Here is a 17,252-nt window from a genome sequence, read left to right as displayed (position 1 = left end):
TTTCGTTTCTTAGATCTGTTATTTGACTGCAAGCAGTTCCCATTCAGTAATCCCATTGGAAAAAAACAATAGCATCGGCCACTTATAACGCTCATTCACCATCCAGCTTGAAATAAGGTTAAATAATTTACCTCCTATTTTGGACATTCCTTTAGATTGATTCTTTTATTAGCTGCATCCTCAAATATTTCTTTAAATCACAAAATAGCGATCAGGATTTAGCAGGAAAACTTTCAAAACTGGAGACAAAGTTTTAAAGTTTCCTCTTACAATATTTATTGCTCCCATTGCTGGAGAAAAGATCTGACACAATTATTCTAATAACAATTTGAATCTTTCCCCATTTGCCCCAAACCTCCCTTCCCTTAAGCACCTGTGTAAAAGTTCATCCTAAAATTTGGCTTTGAAAAAGCTAGTTGATTGATCTTCCAAGGATGAAGTTCTTTGCATAGTCAACAAGATTTGTGATGTTACTTGCACACTAAAAGTGTCCAAGTCTTGGAATACTGGAAATCGTACTATTACAAAGGTCCCCTTGCTGGGTGGTGGTGGTGCTTGGTTATTTCAGTTCCAGTTCAGAGGTGGATTTCTTCGTCTTACGTTTTACTTTTGAGAACTTGACACCTAAGAAAATGGTTGTGAGGACCAGAACTATTCCAAGAGCTAAGAGGACCCAGGCTCCTGCTGCCGCTTGCCCGTTGTCCAATTTCATTCCTAAGAAGTCGACTTTTGATGGTGTGGTTGGTGTGGCTGGTGTGGCTGATGTGGCTTCATTAAGAACTAAAACGGAGGAAATTATATAAGTAAATGCTGCTGAATTTGTTTAAACATTGTCACAATATTTATAGCCTTGTAAAAAACCTGTATAGCGACAAACATGGAGGCTACCATGCCTGAACTCGATCTAAAAATGCTAGATAACTTGCTCTCTCTGGCTTACAACCACTATGAATAATTAAACTGCTAGAGATAACTCTGGTGTTGAAAAAAATTATACATATACATGCAGTATACCTTTAAAATATCCCACCTTAGTCCACATCATTTCATACAGGACTTCTGATATGCAGATGCATTCTAGCTCAGTGACTGCTAGTGTATTGAAGTCACCGGATCACCATAACAACCACATAACTAGCATTTTCAGAATGAGGGGGGGGGTCAACATTTACAGCCTACATATTTCTCTAAATACAGGATTTCCATCAAAAGTGGAAATGCCGTAATACATTTTTGTGTAGCAACACCAAAAGGACACCCGCCACTTCGCAGCTTCCAAAATTTATCAAGACCAAGAGTTGGAATAATAGATTTTACCTGCCAGTAGAACATGTTTATAAAACTCCACTTGTTTGTTTGGTGATGAGATTTGGTATCAGAGTGCTAATAAAATGTAATGGCTCTTTTCTGATAATCACCTTATCTAGGTTATTAAACCTCAGTCAGCCAAACAGTATAAACAATGAGGCAAAGGTCCAAATGTTGCTGACGTGGAACTGCGGTAGGTAGTGATAGCTCCAGATAGCAACATTCAAATAGAATTCTAATATTTTTCCTGGAAACCCTGTTAAATGGAGTTCCAAGCATTCAGCATGAACCACGAAATTGGGTATGACTAGTACCTACCTGGACTCCAGTTGTATTCTGGCCAGCCAAGGGTTTCTTTATTGTTTTGATTTTGCTCAATTAGCCAGTTGGTCAAAGGCTCAAAGTATTTAAGGAGGGCATTAGCGGACATATTTCTCTGTCCAGTAATAACTTCCATCACGTCCGGCCAAGGCTTGCTGTAACCCAACTTCATGGCATCTCTGCAGATGTAGAAAACATTGATAAGCCTCAGTCAGTCAGTCAGTCAGTCAATCAATGATTTGCAGCCAATAGGTAACATAAAACAGGTAACAAGAAGAGCCTCTGTCATCACAGAAATAGGGGAGCAGATGTTGTCGACTTGTTTTTAAAGGTGCAGGCTCTAGGACTAGAATAGTGAGTCCCTGATCCAGAACTTTTCAAACAGATTTAAACAAAATGCTTTCAATGGTATAGTTGTAAAGACCAAAATGGAAATATATGAGAAGTTTACTTCTGGGGTTTAGCAACGAAGATATTTCCAGATTGTTCTCCCTAAAATAAGTTAGCAATGGCTACTACTAAAAATCTGTCCAGATTCCTTCTAATGAATGCTGACTTGCTTTTATGGTCAGTGCAATATTACAGTTCAAGTTCACTTTCCCATTTATGATAATTGCATAGTAGCAGTTTTGCAGAGAAAAGACATTCTAAACCTCCTCTGCTTTCAACAATTATATGTTCTGTTTGTTGATAATATTCTTGGCTAATATTATATGCAGAGGCGTAACTAGTGACCTCCGGGCCCCGGTGCAAGAATCCATGAAGCCCCCCCAGAAAAAGGAGATACTTAAAAAAAAAAAAAATCAAAACAAACCCCCTCCTCTTGCTTTCCCCCTTCTCATCCCCAGCTTCCAGCTCCCTGACCCCACACTCTCCTCTCACATGTCCCCTTCATAATCTCAGCTCCCTATAACTCCCTCTTCGTGTCAGCAGCACGCCTCTGACACCCAGGGAGTTGGAGCTTTCCATAGAACACAGGCAGATCTACGGTCGGCAGCAGTTCTGTGTGATGAGGGGGCGGGGATAACCCGCTTCCCACTCATTGGCTGCTGCGTTGGCTCGATCATTCTTCACGTTGCGCCCGGAAGAAGGTGAGGGGAGCAGCGTGAAGCATGCAGAGCCCAGGACAGGAGGAAGAGGTCCTGGTACTGATATTAGCGGTTTCCGGGATATTAAATATCCTGGTAATCAGCGTTTACTACGGGCCCCGTCCTCCTGTCTTGGGGCCCCTCTAAGTGGCGGAACTCCTGTGCCCGGTCACAGCTGCGACCTCGGTGACCCTGGTAGTTCCACCACTGATTATATATATTATATATAAAACGCGTGAGTGGGTTTCTCTTACAATGGTGAGTGCCATGTGGTGTATACCAGTAGGTGGATGACAATAAAGCTTGGACATGTAATGTAAGATCCATGGAGTGCAATTATTTTTAAAATGAAGTGGCATTTACAACTCTGACAATTCAGATTGGAAGAATTGGGAGTTCACAAAGGCCCTTAACCCTCAGTTCCTCTGATGCAAAGCATAGTAATTGGTTCTTACTCCAATGGCTATGAATGAAATAAGGTGAGACCTTTGGACATCACACATGCAAAGTACCATTAATACAAACACATGAATACAGCTAAAGTGCAGAAACATTCATGGAACACATAATGTTGCACTAACTACTTATCTTACCCAAGCAACTTTCCAGCCTCCAAGGATTGATAAATATCACAGGTGTGGAGGGGCCCAGTCTGTTTGGCTGCATTACACAAAGCCTCGTGGAACTGGAACTGAATGACGAAGCTGATGAAATACCTTGAAACCAGAAAAAAAAAGCTATGTTACTCTATGAAGAGCAGCAATGTATGGAAACTGTGGTGTTTGGTTGTTTTTTTTGTAGGCTAGTATTGCTGAAAATTGTGAAACGCTAAAAACTCTATGGCCCAGATTATCTACAAAAATATGTTTTGTTTTTTTGTAATGGCAAATCCCATATTCCCTTAGTACAGTCATGGTGCTACTGCAGAGCAGTCTGCAGCTTTTTTGCCTTTAGTAAAATCTCCATATCTACCACTGGGAGCTTCATTGAGCTGAAAAATCCTACTAGTCTATACCTGGATGTTGCACACAATTGTTTTAAATGGCTCCTAAACTGGACCATTATTTCCGGTGGTGCCAGATTGGTAAACTGCTGCATATCCATGTATTGTTTTCTTTCTTGGGGACAGTGTGATACATAATCTACTTCTGGGAAGATTGACATGTATGCTCCTATTAACCTATAGTTTTTTTGTATATCATTTTCTTAAAGAAAAGTCATTGGGTAAAACCTCACTTTTACTCTGGCCATTTATTTCAGAAAGCTAGGTCCTCTGCAGAATTAACCATGTTGCAGCATAAAGCTACCCCCCCCCCCCCCAAAAAAAAAATTGGAAAGCTAATCCCTGGATTAAAGACACACTATAATGCAAAACCACTCCACCTAGGAAATCTGTTACCTGATGTATGGGACATTGGCAGGAATGTGGAATTTTGCCCCAGGGTCAAAATCATCTTCAGACCTCAAGACTGGAGGACACAACCCCTGATATTTCAGTCTAGGATAATAAAATGGTTATATTATGTAAGACATTTTTAAATCAAAAGAAAAAAAAAAGAAAGAAACCTCAAACATGTAAACCTGAAATCCAGAATGATCTAAAGTACCGCCAGTTAAATATTTTTAAATACAAAATAGTATAAATACAAGAATTTCCCATTATTTTAAATACCTATCATGCCCTCCATTGCATGCTGGAACAGGTAAGTAACCAAACTGTACTGCTTAACAGTGAAGGAAACCGACCTTGCTAAGCTGAACAGGATTACAAACTCTTTGGTACAGAAGACATTTTACATATATGTATTTCTGCTGTGTATATAACCACTTTCTAGGGATTTAACTTTAAAAAGTAACTGTACTGTTACAGAAAAATGAACCAAAGTTCTCTTTCTGCGTTGAAAATGTAAAGAGAAATACAGACCTTAGATCCAGTGTATACACTTTCCTGGCCTATGCCGTACATGCCAATTTTCGATCCCTCGATGTAACTTTTTTTTTTCTTTTATTGTAGAGACAATGTTGGGCTCATGGTGGTGAATGGAAACCTGTTAGAAATTCCACTCCACTGTTTGAGCCTAATGCAATACCTGTCTGGAATTGCAACTTGGGTTCAGTCAGCATCCGAGGTCTGTTTAAGTAGGAAGAGGGCTTTGCTACTTTTCTTTATAACAGTAGTTACCCTCTACATTTTGGTAATTTGTGTTTGTCTGTGAAAGTGTTTGCCATAGAGACGCTACTCTTCACAGTCACACCTTAAAATGTAGGTCAAGCCAAAACTATAGGGGTACTCTCCAGCACTCTCTAGCCTTCTCCTACGCTTTTTTTTTTAAGAGTAGGAGAAGGCTAGAACCCCCAGTAGATTTTTATTTTTGTCCGTCTCCCTGTAGCACATTTTTTCTTAATTCCCGTCTCGTAAAAACATTGTCAGTGGGACAGGAAGGAAAACTGCCTTAACAAAATGGACAGCAGTACTAATCTTTCCATACCAAAGATTGAATATTTACTCCTACCCCAGCTTCTGATAGAAGTGGTCGATAGAAAAACACACCTCAGTTGAAGTGTTAAAGAGTTAAAGTGAAATCTTGCCGGGGAGGGAGGGGGCAGAATGGGAAAGAGTTAGAACCACCATCATGTTTTTTTGCCAGTTATGTCCCTTCTTCTAACCTTTTCACTTACTCTCCTTTAGATTTGAAAGAAATATCCCCAAAGTGAGGTGAAATTCCACCTTTGGAGATTGCCAATAGAAATGGTGTACCCTTTATGAGATTACACATCTTATTCCTGTTCTGATGACAACTTTCACATTTCTCCTTTACTATCTGTCCCATTGAGACGGATCAGAGCCTGCATAAAAAAAAAATCCAACAAAAGGTTGTAGCCTCACTCTATCCAGAATAATAAAAAAAAGTTTTTGCTGGAGCACCAACCTTATGTTAATCTGTAAAGCATCACCATTTGAAAATGCTATAACAGTTAAATGTATAAGATCATACCTTAGATTCCACCACTGCTGGTTATATTCTGAATCTGGAGTTCTTCCATCAAACACTTTCCAACGCCATTGGTCCATCAGGTATCCAAAGGGTAGGAAGGCTATTTTATCCAGTGCAATACTCATAAGATAGTTGATGTCACTCTCTAGTAAGAGATATTTAAAGTTAGGTGCACATTGTATGTTCTGTTACAAACAACTAAATCCTGAAATGGTAACCCTATCTGGAAATTTGATATCCTTTCTGCATTTACCTGTAGAGTTTATATCAAACTTTTTATTTTTGGTGCAATCCTTAAAGACACTGTAGATTTGAATTTCTAAATATAAATTTCAGTTCACAATATATATACACACACACACACTTTATATATATCAATAACTTTTCAAACAGGATCATTTTAGACTGAGGGTAGGGACTGATATGAATGTGCAACTATGTAAAGTGCTGTATAAATTGTCCACGCTATATTAATACCTGAAATAAATGTTCCTATGTGTCATACCTTTATTGTCCTCAACTTTGTCCAGAAGCCCAATGCTGTTGAGATGCTTAGGAGTAGAAACAGACAGGGCTAATACATCTCCGATAGCCTCATGAAAGCCAGGGTTGGCTCCTTCTCTGAAGGAAACTGGTTTATCTTTGTACTGCAGGAAGTACTCAACATGACCCATTTCATGGTGGACAGTGATAAGGTCATCCATGGTGACTACTGTGCATTGCTTGATTCTGAAAGAGAAGACCATCAAATGATTTAAGCGTTTTTTTGGTGCACCATTATAAGTATTATCTAAAGCTGCCCAAAGCACACTGGCGTCTTTGTAATACAACTTTACTTGCTCACAGATTCATGGTTTTGTGATTTCACCCATAACTCAGACTGTTACCAAACCGCATAGCAATCATCCTCTATCGTAAACACATGTTTATTGACAAACATTAACATGTTGGTAAAAACACTTTAAAGCCCAACTCTAGATAAAACTTTGTATTTGATTTTGGATTGGGCAGAGAAGGTTTAGGGCCCTTTTCAGGTTTTTATTGCCATTTGTGTCACTGTTGGAGAGATTTTCCTTGACTACCTATAAAAAGGACATGAAGTGATAGGAACACTGACAAACACATTTTTAGCAGAACGGGAATGGTTAGCTCCACCCCACTGCATTTTTTTCAATTTGTTTTATTTATTAAATCCAATGTACAAGCAAAGTAAAATTAAGTAAACCTCAGATGTGCATTTTCATGACATTGCTGGCTTTTTACATTTTGATTTGACTTTTTAGTGGGCACGAGTCCTACTACTTCAAAATTCTCTGCACAGCAAACTTAATCGACACTAAATCTAATTCATTATTGACCATTGTTATATACTGTCCCAAGTATAAAACTAAAAGTTAAAGTGCAATTAAACAATCATAAAATGTAACAATACTGTTTCACACATAGGATGAACCGGATACAAAGTGACTCACTATTGGATGTCCTGGGGAGCCTTGGAGATGGTCCGATGGAAACACTATGACAGATCTGGACAAGTGAAGCCCAGTGGTATGGACGGCTGAGGACATAAGTGCAGATGTCTGCCGCAAGGAAACTCAGCTGGCCAGGCTGAGCCGTTGCGGCCAAAGACACTGTAAATTCTGTGCTGTGTGATCGTAGTAGTCTGGTGCCGTCTCTCTGTCAGAGGTCTCAGGGGATGGAGCGACAAAGTCGTGGGGAGCGGACTTCGGCTGAGACAGTAATAGGGGGTCTAATACAGTAGTTGAGGGTGTCGGTATTGAGGACAGAAAAGTGCTACGCGTTTCGAGGCTATGCCTCTTTGTCAAGCTCGGGTGAAAGTAGAAGGAACAGATTAGTGGGAAAACAGCGATTTAAAAAACTGACAGCTGGGCGGGGATAGCACTCGTGGCCTTGTACTGATAGGAGTATGAGAGTGGAGGGGCGGGACAGGCGTAGCAAACCGCCCATATTAGTCTCGAGTAGCATCTTATTCTGAGCCAGCAGATCGTATCTCGCTAGCAATCCAATAACGGAAGGGTAAAATGAAAAACAAACGAATTTAAACAAATGTAAAAGTTAAACATTAAGCACACTAAACAAATGTTATTCAAAAGGTTAGTTAAAAACGAGTGGGACACATATTATTGATATCAATTTAATCATAAAGACTGTGTAAGAAATAAAAAGTAAAAAGAGGTGATATTGGTGTCATTTTCCATATCAGATGCAACTAAAAACTAATGTATGAGAAAAGCATTAAAAATAATTAAAAATGAGCCAAGGGGTATTAATAATTTTATTGGCTTATAGAATAGTATGAATTTCTATCTCCTCGTTGAGACCTATTGGAACCAGGGTATTAAGTTTGTAGATCCAATAGGTCTCTCTTTTGCAGAGGAGATGGAACCTTTCAGATGACGATAGATGGTTAGGAATGTGTTCGATAGCGAACACTTGAGATCTTGGATACTTTTATTGTGCTTGAAAGTAAAGTGTTGAGGGACGCTAGGTTCTACGTCTCCTTTTTCTATCAGGCGTCTGTGGTCGCCTATTAAAGCCCGTAGAGGTCTAATTGTCCGACCCACATAGATGAGACCACATGGGCATTAAATCCATAAACTACGTGATCATGTGAGCACGTTATAAATTGTTTGATGATGTAGAGATTGTGAAGATTGTCATAGAACTTTGTTTGACCATGCTGGATGAACTGGCATGTCAGACATCTAGGTTTTTTTACACTGGAATACTCCAGTTCTATTGTCGAATAAAAAATGTTTGGGACGGGCTTCTGGGCCTACGAAAGCTCGACTCAGGCCTACCATATTTTTGATACACCTGGACTTTCTGAAGTTGATAGACGGATTGGTTGGTAAATGAGGGCCCAATCTGGGGTCTTTTTGTAGGATATGCCAATGTTTGCGGGTTACTTTTTTGTATCGCTGTAAACCTGTTGTTAAAGGTAGTGATGAAGCGTATGTTCTTGTCATCCCTGGCAGAGTGAGGCCTTGTGGGTCCCGCAGGTTGGTCCGTTACAGAATAGCTGGAAAAGGCCTCCAAGATGATTTCCTCTGGATATTCCTTTTCTCTAAATTTGCTGAGGAGGAGTTGGCTAGAAGTGGCATAGTCAGTGCTCTGGGTGCAATTCCTTCTGAGTCTACAAAATTGGCTCTTAGGTATGTTTTTCTTCCACCTAGGGTGGTGACAACTCTTAAAGTGTAGGTAGGAATTGCCTCCTGTTGGTTTAACGTGGTTACTTGTGATGATGTAAATGATAAAATTTGCCCAAGAAAGAGAAATAGTTGTGGGTGAGGGCGAACTCTGTACAGTTCAAAATTAAATTGCGGTTTTCCCGCTAATCTGTTCCTTCTACTTTCACCCGAGCTTGACAAAGAGGCATAGCCTCGAAACGCGTAGCGCTTTTCTGTCCTCAATACCGACACCCTCAACTACTGTATTAGACCCCTATTACTGTCTCAGCCGATGCAATCATTTTAGGGCCATCAATCACTGATAACACTAAACTGATGAGCGGTAACAGCTTTTAAAGCGTCGCCTATGGCCAATTTTGGGTATTATCGTTTTTTGAGGTTTTGCGCGCGCACGCAATTTTAAGGCTTGACATGTTTGGTGTCTTTTTACCCGACGTAACCCCGTCTTTTATATTTTACCGATAAATTGGGTAATAATAAATGTTTTATCATTTAGTATAGGGGAAACGTTTTTAAAAAAAAATTTCGGTGATTTTTCCTTAATATAGTAAAAAAATAAAAACCCCAGTGGTGAATAAATACCACCAAAAGAAAGCTCTATCTGTCCCCAAAAAAGGGTATAAAATTCATTTCAGTACAGCGCTGCATGACGGAATAAATGTCAGTCAAAGTACTGGATGGGAAGGGGGTTTAACACCGCGGATGTCAACTGGTTAATTGCACTCAAACAGTGGTAGCGCTCTTAACACACATACTGTCTGTTTTTTACATACAGTAAATCAGATTGGTTAACCAAACTGAGTCTCTATAACCCAATTGTGGATTATCATAACCATACCTGAAATCTTTTCGGTTGTAGAAGTCCCAAGCAGATGCATGGCAAACCACATCTCTGTCAGCAGGTTTCTCAATCATGGATTTTTCCCAGAATTCTGGAGGCATAGGAAGGAGTCCTAGAGAGGTAAAGAATCTGTCTGATTCCTCAAACATCTTTTTTGCGGTCCATTTCTGGGAGAAAAACAAATCGGTGAAAGCTACAGCTTCAATATCACATGTAGACTACCATCTGCATTTGTAGTCTCTTTTCCAATATACAATGCTCAGTAAACTCCCAGTTATCCAACAACCGCAGAGATCAGTAGATGTCAGGTAACTGTAGTATCTGGTTGCTTGAGAGTTAGTCCCTGTTCACACCTAGGCAAGTTCTCTCTCAGGTCCGCTCCTCTGCTCAGTGAGCGGGTGCAATAGCCGGCCTACTATTGCAATTTGAAATATCCAATAGCAGGCTGGCTAATGTTTCTCATTGTTTACATTCTGCTGCCAACTGCGGAATCTAGCTACCAGGTGCGGAATGTAGCCTGCGGCGACAGCGAGTTGTAAACAAAGAATTTCGATAGCAACCAAATAAATTAAGTTGCCAACTATATTTTTTAGTGTGCAACAAGCCACCAGAGTAAAAAAAAAAAAAAAAAAAACCCCAGATGACATATAGATTTTCAATTTTTTTTGCCAGTTGCTTGAGAGTGCTGGTCGCTTGAATGCAGGGTAATGGGGAGTTTACTGTATCTGTATTCAGGCAATTGAAATCTCCTTACAGAAGGTTTTTCATTTTTACTGATCTACAGACTTGCATGGAGAAAGGGAAACAGCAACATTATCACTTGCACAGGCAGGAACCACAGCTTGCCTACATAATGAGCAAAATATGGCCCCATGCATTTCCATATTTACAAACATTACACTAAAAAAATAAAAAAAAGTTCTCTCATTGATCAGATTTGTATTAAGTTAATCACTTTCTGGGTCTTTTCTGCCCGTGCGTGCCCGCTAGGGGGCGCGCGCGAGCAGAAAATAATTGTCGTCTGGGGACGGCAACCCGCAAATGCAGCAGTGCCGTCCGTCTGTTTTTTTACTACGGGCGGACGGCAAGAGGTTAAAGAGGCATTTTAAAGATTATAGGTGTACTTTGCCACGTTTAAGTCCTTCATAGGTGGAAAAGCAGCATTTTCCACATGCATCCCTGTTTTGGTAGGCATTTCAATCAGCCCTGGAGATTTGGCAGTCTTATAAGCTGCTGACTATAAGGAGAACTTTGTGTAGCAATCAGCTCTTTTCTGCCGTTCTTAACAGAATTAAGTGCTTTGCATGGTCCTATCATAGGTCTCCCAGTCACTCACCTGAGCCACCATTGCTGGTGTGGCATCCACTTGTGCTGCATTAGGATATGGAACAACAAGATCAAATATATTGGACCATGACTGGGCCCACATGTTACCTAAAAAAAGGCAAAAATGGAGTACATAAGTAATGCAAACCCTAGTTAAATTAATTCAATTTAACCTTCTGTTAAAGTTGAACATTTCATGCAGTTGGGCAGCTACTCGAGACCTGTGTGTATCCATATTGTTTGGCTTATACCATGGGAGCTAGGTAGGCTAGGTTGCATAGCATAGATGAAAGGCTTAAATTTCACTCATCTCAGAACATTGTGGTTTACACTAAACTTAGCAGCCTAACCATTTCACTGGTGTCATCATAACATGCATCTGCATTGGGGGTTAACATCACCCTCACTACTTATGGCAAAACTAAAGAAAACTAAGACAGTAATTAACTTCCTCATACTATGTTTATGCAGTCTATGATTAAGATAACTGTTTTAACAGCCAAGCCTACATGATTAAAAAACAGAGCTTTCCCATTCCTTTGGAATAATGAATCTAGGAGCTGCCATTTTAGTGAATGCCAGAGGCATACAGTACTTTAGACCAAAGTTTCAACTGATGAAGTGGCTATTTACTCTTTCAGAGACCGATACTTCCTGTGTTTAGAATGGATGGCTACCCTTGCAGGGGAGTAGATCTCCATGTGGGTCACACAAACCCCTAGGACTGCCTGGTGGCCACTTAGTTAAAACTCATGTTGCAGCTGTGGTTGCCTGGTTCAGATCCCTCTAAGGACATTATCTGTCCATATGTTCTTCCCACATTTGCATGTTTCCTTCAGGTGCCTTCCTCCCACAAATATACTGGCAGATTGCAACACTGGCACCTTAACCTGCTGCTAGAGTGTTTATTAGTGTAGTAAATGCTAGTCAGATACCAAAATTAAATTGTTTTTGTACTAGTATATCAATGTTCTCAAACTGATTAAAAATCAACAGAGATCTCACCAAGCAGATGGGCAGGAAGGGGTCCTTTAAGGTTGATTTTCTTGTCTCCATATTTCTTGTAGAGGGCCCGGCGTACATAAGCGTGCAGGTTGAGATAAAGAGGCTGCAGCTCATGATAAAGCCTCTCAACATCACTTTCCAAAGTTGGTGTCTCATACCATGACCTCCAGTATGCACCATTATCTGCATGATCTGGGTAAGTAAATAAGGATGTATGCATGCAAATAGGCAGTAAATTATCTCTGGTATATGCTACAAAGTTAAAGTTTGTGAATATGTCTCTACAAATCTCTGTGCTGAGACGTGGAGAGAGAACAAAAGGACAATGTGTAGAGGATTAAAACAGTTTGACAGAGAAACAGAGTAAGTCAGATATGGGATCTCTCTTACCATTAAGTACTGCTGCCTTGTTACCCAGCTCTACATATCTCTTGTAGAGGTTGCGCATTTTTTTGCCAGAAGAATCTCGCCAACCTTTCCATGCCCACAGCAGTTCATCATAGTCACGCGACTTGGCAAGAAGTGCAGTCAGATCTTGGAACAAAAGCAAGGGCTGCATTTAGTTAACAGGCCACGCACAGTCCAGTCACAATTAAATGAGAAATAAAGCAGTGACACTAGGAAAACTACTTCCTTCCTAGTAATATAGAAAGGCATGTCACAGGTTCTGTATGGCAGGTTCTAGCTAGAAAAACAGACAATTTGCCTGTTTTGAACAATATAAGGGCTGTACTAAAAATATTTAGACTATCGCTTTCCAAACCTGGCTGAGCTTGTTTCTCAACTCTGCTGTCTGCAATTATATAACAGTGGCAATGGGGAAAAATAACTGACAGAAATCAGCCAATGGGGTAAAAGGAGTGACACATACGTCAGCTAATGGGGAAAAGGAGGGTAATGATCACGCTGAACTGAGTATCATCATTCTATGGTTCCTGTTCTTCAGGATAGCTTGATACAAGCCTGTCTATAAAAGTCAAATGTGTTCCTGAATACCCAACATTACAGTGACACTATCAGGTCTGCCTATTACCTCATTTGAAGAGTGCAAGATGTTACAGATTTCTGTTTAGAAAAATGGAAAGCTGCATCCATCTATGCTCATTTACATAATTGATTTATATCACTGATCTGTACTGTGAATAATGATTTCTTCTAAGGAGTGTTTTATCCAGAAATACATCATAGTCCTACCTGGATCCAGAGGCATGCATTTGCCATCTTTGCATACTGTTGCCTTGCTGTAGATGGTTTCCATTTCAGAAACAATTTGATTGTACTGGAGAAAAAAAAAAGAAAAAACAAAAAGGATATATTTGTAATTTTAAGAGCAATAGGCAACCTTGGCCAACTATATAGCTACATAATATTTTGTATTTCCTGCTCTGTCCAGTTATCACACTGGTAGGCAAGAATGGTAAGGTCATATTGTTTCTTCACATGTACAATTACCTCTTTCTGCTCGGCTTCTGACAGAGCTGCTTTATCAATATCACTGAGCTTCTTCAATAGTCGCTTTACCTCTGGACTCTGGAAATCACTGTAGTCAAAGTTTCTGGCCTGTCTTCCATACTGTAGAGTGTGACTGGACATTGCTAGGTTTTTGTCCAGCTGTAATGAATGATTAGAAATATTACACAATGACAATCTAAATTGCTTGCTTCACAGACCTGCTTACTACCCAACTATAACTTATGTTGTTTGGGATACATTTGCAAAACCTTTTAGACCTAGAAAAAAACAAAAAACAAAACCACCACACACACAGCTAGAACATGGGGCCCCCCATTACCCTGTCCACTGAGAAGTTACGACCAGAGGTAGGGCACAATGAGGATTTCCCAGTTGTCCAAGCTGATTTCAAATAAAAAGGTGCTGCTAAACACCCATAATGTAGCATACTGTATATATTATAGGACGTTGTGACAGCATAAACTTTAATTGCACACTAGCAAAATACTTATTATTACCCTTAGGATGTGAACAAATACTGCCTGAGTCTTATCCACTCTGGGCCGACTGTCCTTTTCCATCTGACTGTATAGGATGTTCCTCAGCTATATAGGTTACTTCATGTCAGCATATTAAATTCCCACACTGCAGGAGATTACTTCAAAGTGCAACAAACAATCTGAGTTTTTACTTCGGTGGCTGTGTAAATTCTTCTTAAGGCATTTAAAAGAAGCAGCATTTGTGTTAATTGTGCTGATTTATGACATACCTGGCTCAAAGTATTTTCTAGCAATATAAACATATTACAAGATGGCAGCAGAGGGAATCCTTTTAAGGGTAATAAAATGAAGATATTAAATCCTATAAGAAGCACATTTTTCTTTCAATGTAGTTCCTTTATATTTTAGAGCAGAAATGCTCTTCGTCTGGTGGTCACTCACTTCAATACTGAGAGTCACTAAAAAACTATGGATGTGTGGTTAGGAGCGCCTCTTGAAAAAAATAAAAATCTCGCTTTAGGGTTCATCATGTTTGCAGTGAGGACAGGATCGGTCCTCGTTGCAAACAGGTTATGCTGACACTAAGTGCTCCTCCATCCCCAATTCAGGCTTCAAAGTACGTACTGCTTTTCCTGAATCAGCTACTTATTATTGTTGCTCAAGCCCTGAAAAAGGTGGAGGTTGATTTTACTAAAACGTTTTTGCTGTATCTGAGATATCCATTTAAATAAACAACCTGGACAAACCTTCAAGTGAGATTGCCATTTTTTTTAAAGAGGCGTCCCAACAGCACATACATCGCGACCAGAGAGGCAGTGGCCTTGGACCATAACCAGGTCCATACACTATGCACACACTATGTCTTTATGTGTTATCTCCCCCATTTCTTCAAATTCACATTAAAAACCTATTCCTACTCCTACTAATCTGTACTGTATGGCCAGCTTAAAAGGCAACATTTTCACTTGCCCAGACCAACTTTCCCTTTTTGTCACATGAAACGGTGTCTGTTACCAGCATACACGAGGCTAATTCATCATATGAAGTGACTATACGGTCAGGTTTATGGCCAGTTTTGACATAAAAGCAACAAAAAAGGTCCTGTCTCTTTTTCTTACCATGACTTGGTTGTTGTGTTCTGTGATGTTGGTGTTATAAGCCCATGACGCCTCAGTATAATCATTCCACACCTGCTCTGCTGTAGTGTTGTACTCGCCTAAGAAATCTTGTGCCTGCCTCTCATTAGCATTTTTATCTAGAAATTAAAAAATAAAAATAACTGTAGTTATGTTGTCAATTTCCCCTCACAATATTAAAGCAAGGCTTTGACTTTACAGCATCAGCCCTGAATTCAAAACAATGCTGGTAAGACCCATCCAGTTTCCTTTGCTTTATTAGAGAACACTTCCCCCTTTCATCTCCATAACATATGGGGGGAGGTGTTCTGTAGTCAAGCAGAACAGGCACTATGTGGTCAGCACACTTCAGGAAATTGGGAGCTTAGATCTGACACATTTTAAATCAATATCAATAGTTATTTTTCTTTACTTGCTGCACGTTATTGTTAGGAAATGTGGATGTATTATAGAGAAGTAGGTTTGTTTGTTTTCTGGCCATAAACACACTTTAGTTAAGCCAATTCCATTCTCTTTTCTATCCCATCTAACAGTATCTGTGCATAGAGGCTGTTGTAATGAGAATGGGGAAAATCCACTGTGCACAAAACAGAGGGGAAATTTCCCCAGGAACAAAAATTATCATCCCAAAAATAAGAACCCAACACCTAAGGGTTAAAATATCAGTAATCAATATTATATGACCTTTTTAGACTGTGCAAAGGCCCAAAGAGTTATGCCCCTACTCACTAGGGCCAGGGGACACCACACTCCTTCCTGTTTTACCTGCCTGATCATTAGACAACAAGGCAACGCCTCCCCCAGCATTCAGAAGACAGAATTCTTCCTCTTTCCAGACCTGCCATGCTGCCACAGTCGCACTGGGGTGATGATTACAAAGCAGGGCTTTGATGTGCAGGGGACTTTCTGATGTGAAAGGAGGAATCTGATGGGGGGGAGGGAAACTGTGATGGAAAACGGGGTTGCTGATGTGAAAGGGGGTACTCTACATTTTTTCCTTTGTTTTGACTGTGTCATCTCAAAATCTATACTGGAAACCGCTATCAAGGTAAGGATCTTAGGATTGAGAGACGCTGATCTAAAAATCGCCATGCAGGTGTCACAGGAGGCTAGATAGCTGAACCCGAAAATAATGGAGAGCTCACGGTTTATGCTAAAAAAATAAAATTAAAAAATAATCCTTTGGTAGCTCAAAAACTCCACATACTCTCTGTTTTTGTTTGGCGTTCCATTTTGAATTTCGCTTACTGCAAATTTCTTTTTTTTTTAAATGAGATAATTTGTGTGTGCACACATTGGTGATTGGTTATGATGCATAGGGCCACACTTTTGAGCTACCATGTAAGTTAATTTACACAGTACAGCGGTTCATGTTACAGTGCAGATAATAGAAATGGAGTGACTATTGGGGCTCACCAATGTCTCCAGGATATCCATCAGGCAAAGGTGGTCTCCAGGAAAAATCTGTCCAACCAAGAGTTTCATTTGTTTTAGCGTTCTGCTCTTTCAACCAGTTAGTCACTGGCTCAAAATATTCCAACAGTGGCCCAACGTCCATTTTGTCTGTTCCAGCCATGTCTTTCAGAACTTCCTGCCAAGTCCTAGAAGAACCTGAACGTAGGACATTACTAGGAAGAGAAGGAGGCATTCCTTATTAGCGATGAATAGCACAATTGTATTTAGTAAAATATACTAGAGAGAGAGGCAAAGAGAGAGAGAGAGAGACAAAGAGAGAGAAACAAAAGAGAGAGAGAGGGTCAAAGAGAGTGCGAGGGGGGGGGCAAAGCGAGAGATAGAGAGAGGGGGGGCAAAGAGAGAGAGAGAGGGGGGGCAAAGAGAGAGAGGGGGGCAAAGAGAGAGGCAAAGAGAGAGAGGCAAAAGGAGAGAGGCAAAGGGAGACAAAGAGAGGCAGAGACAAAGAGAGAGAGACAAAGAGAGAGAGAGAGAGAGAGACAAAGAGAGGAGGGAGAGACAAAGAGAGAGAGAGTCAAAGAGAGAGGGAGACAAAGAGAGAGAGAGAGAGAGACAAAGAGAGAGAGAGACAAAGAGAGAGGGTCAAAGAGAGAG

General features: G+C 40.2%; 1 protein-coding gene across 5 annotated transcripts in view; it reads right to left on the bottom strand.

The window, feature by feature from the left end:
- Nucleotides 1-253: 253 nt before the first annotated feature.
- The window catches only part of ACE (angiotensin I converting enzyme), a 52,599-nt gene continuing 35,600 nt past the window's right edge, over nt 254-17,252 (bottom strand). For 3 of the 5 annotated variants that reach the window (XM_018555199.1, XM_018555197.1, XM_018555198.1), the window contains 14 exons: nt 16,602-16,813; nt 15,168-15,304; nt 13,550-13,708; nt 13,292-13,376; nt 12,488-12,631; nt 12,098-12,289; nt 11,103-11,200; nt 9,764-9,933; nt 6,219-6,442; nt 5,714-5,858; nt 4,117-4,215; nt 3,311-3,433; nt 1,627-1,808; nt 254-780 (listed from right to left, as the gene is read on the bottom strand). In XM_018555199.1, the coding sequence (XP_018410701.1) occupies nt 560-780; nt 1,627-1,808; nt 3,311-3,433; nt 4,117-4,215; nt 5,714-5,858; nt 6,219-6,442; nt 9,764-9,933; nt 11,103-11,200; nt 12,098-12,289; nt 12,488-12,631; nt 13,292-13,376; nt 13,550-13,708; nt 15,168-15,304; nt 16,602-16,813 (2,191 nt within the window). In that variant the 3' untranslated portion in view covers nt 254-559. The remainder of the gene's footprint in view (nt 781-1,626; nt 1,809-3,310; nt 3,434-4,116; nt 4,216-5,713; nt 5,859-6,218; nt 6,443-9,763; nt 9,934-11,102; nt 11,201-12,097; nt 12,290-12,487; nt 12,632-13,291; nt 13,377-13,549; nt 13,709-15,167; nt 15,305-16,601; nt 16,814-17,252) is intronic. The other 2 variants (XM_018555200.1, XM_018555201.1) reach the window with 2 other exon arrangements.

Source organism: Nanorana parkeri, unplaced genomic scaffold (assembly GCF_000935625.1).
Source record: "Nanorana parkeri isolate BGI_ZX_2015 unplaced genomic scaffold, ASM93562v1 scaffold187, whole genome shotgun sequence".
Taxonomy (NCBI): Eukaryota; Metazoa; Chordata; class Amphibia; order Anura; family Dicroglossidae; genus Nanorana; species Nanorana parkeri.
Note: the sequence above shows the minus strand (reverse complement) of the source record. Positions and strands in the feature narration are given on the sequence as shown.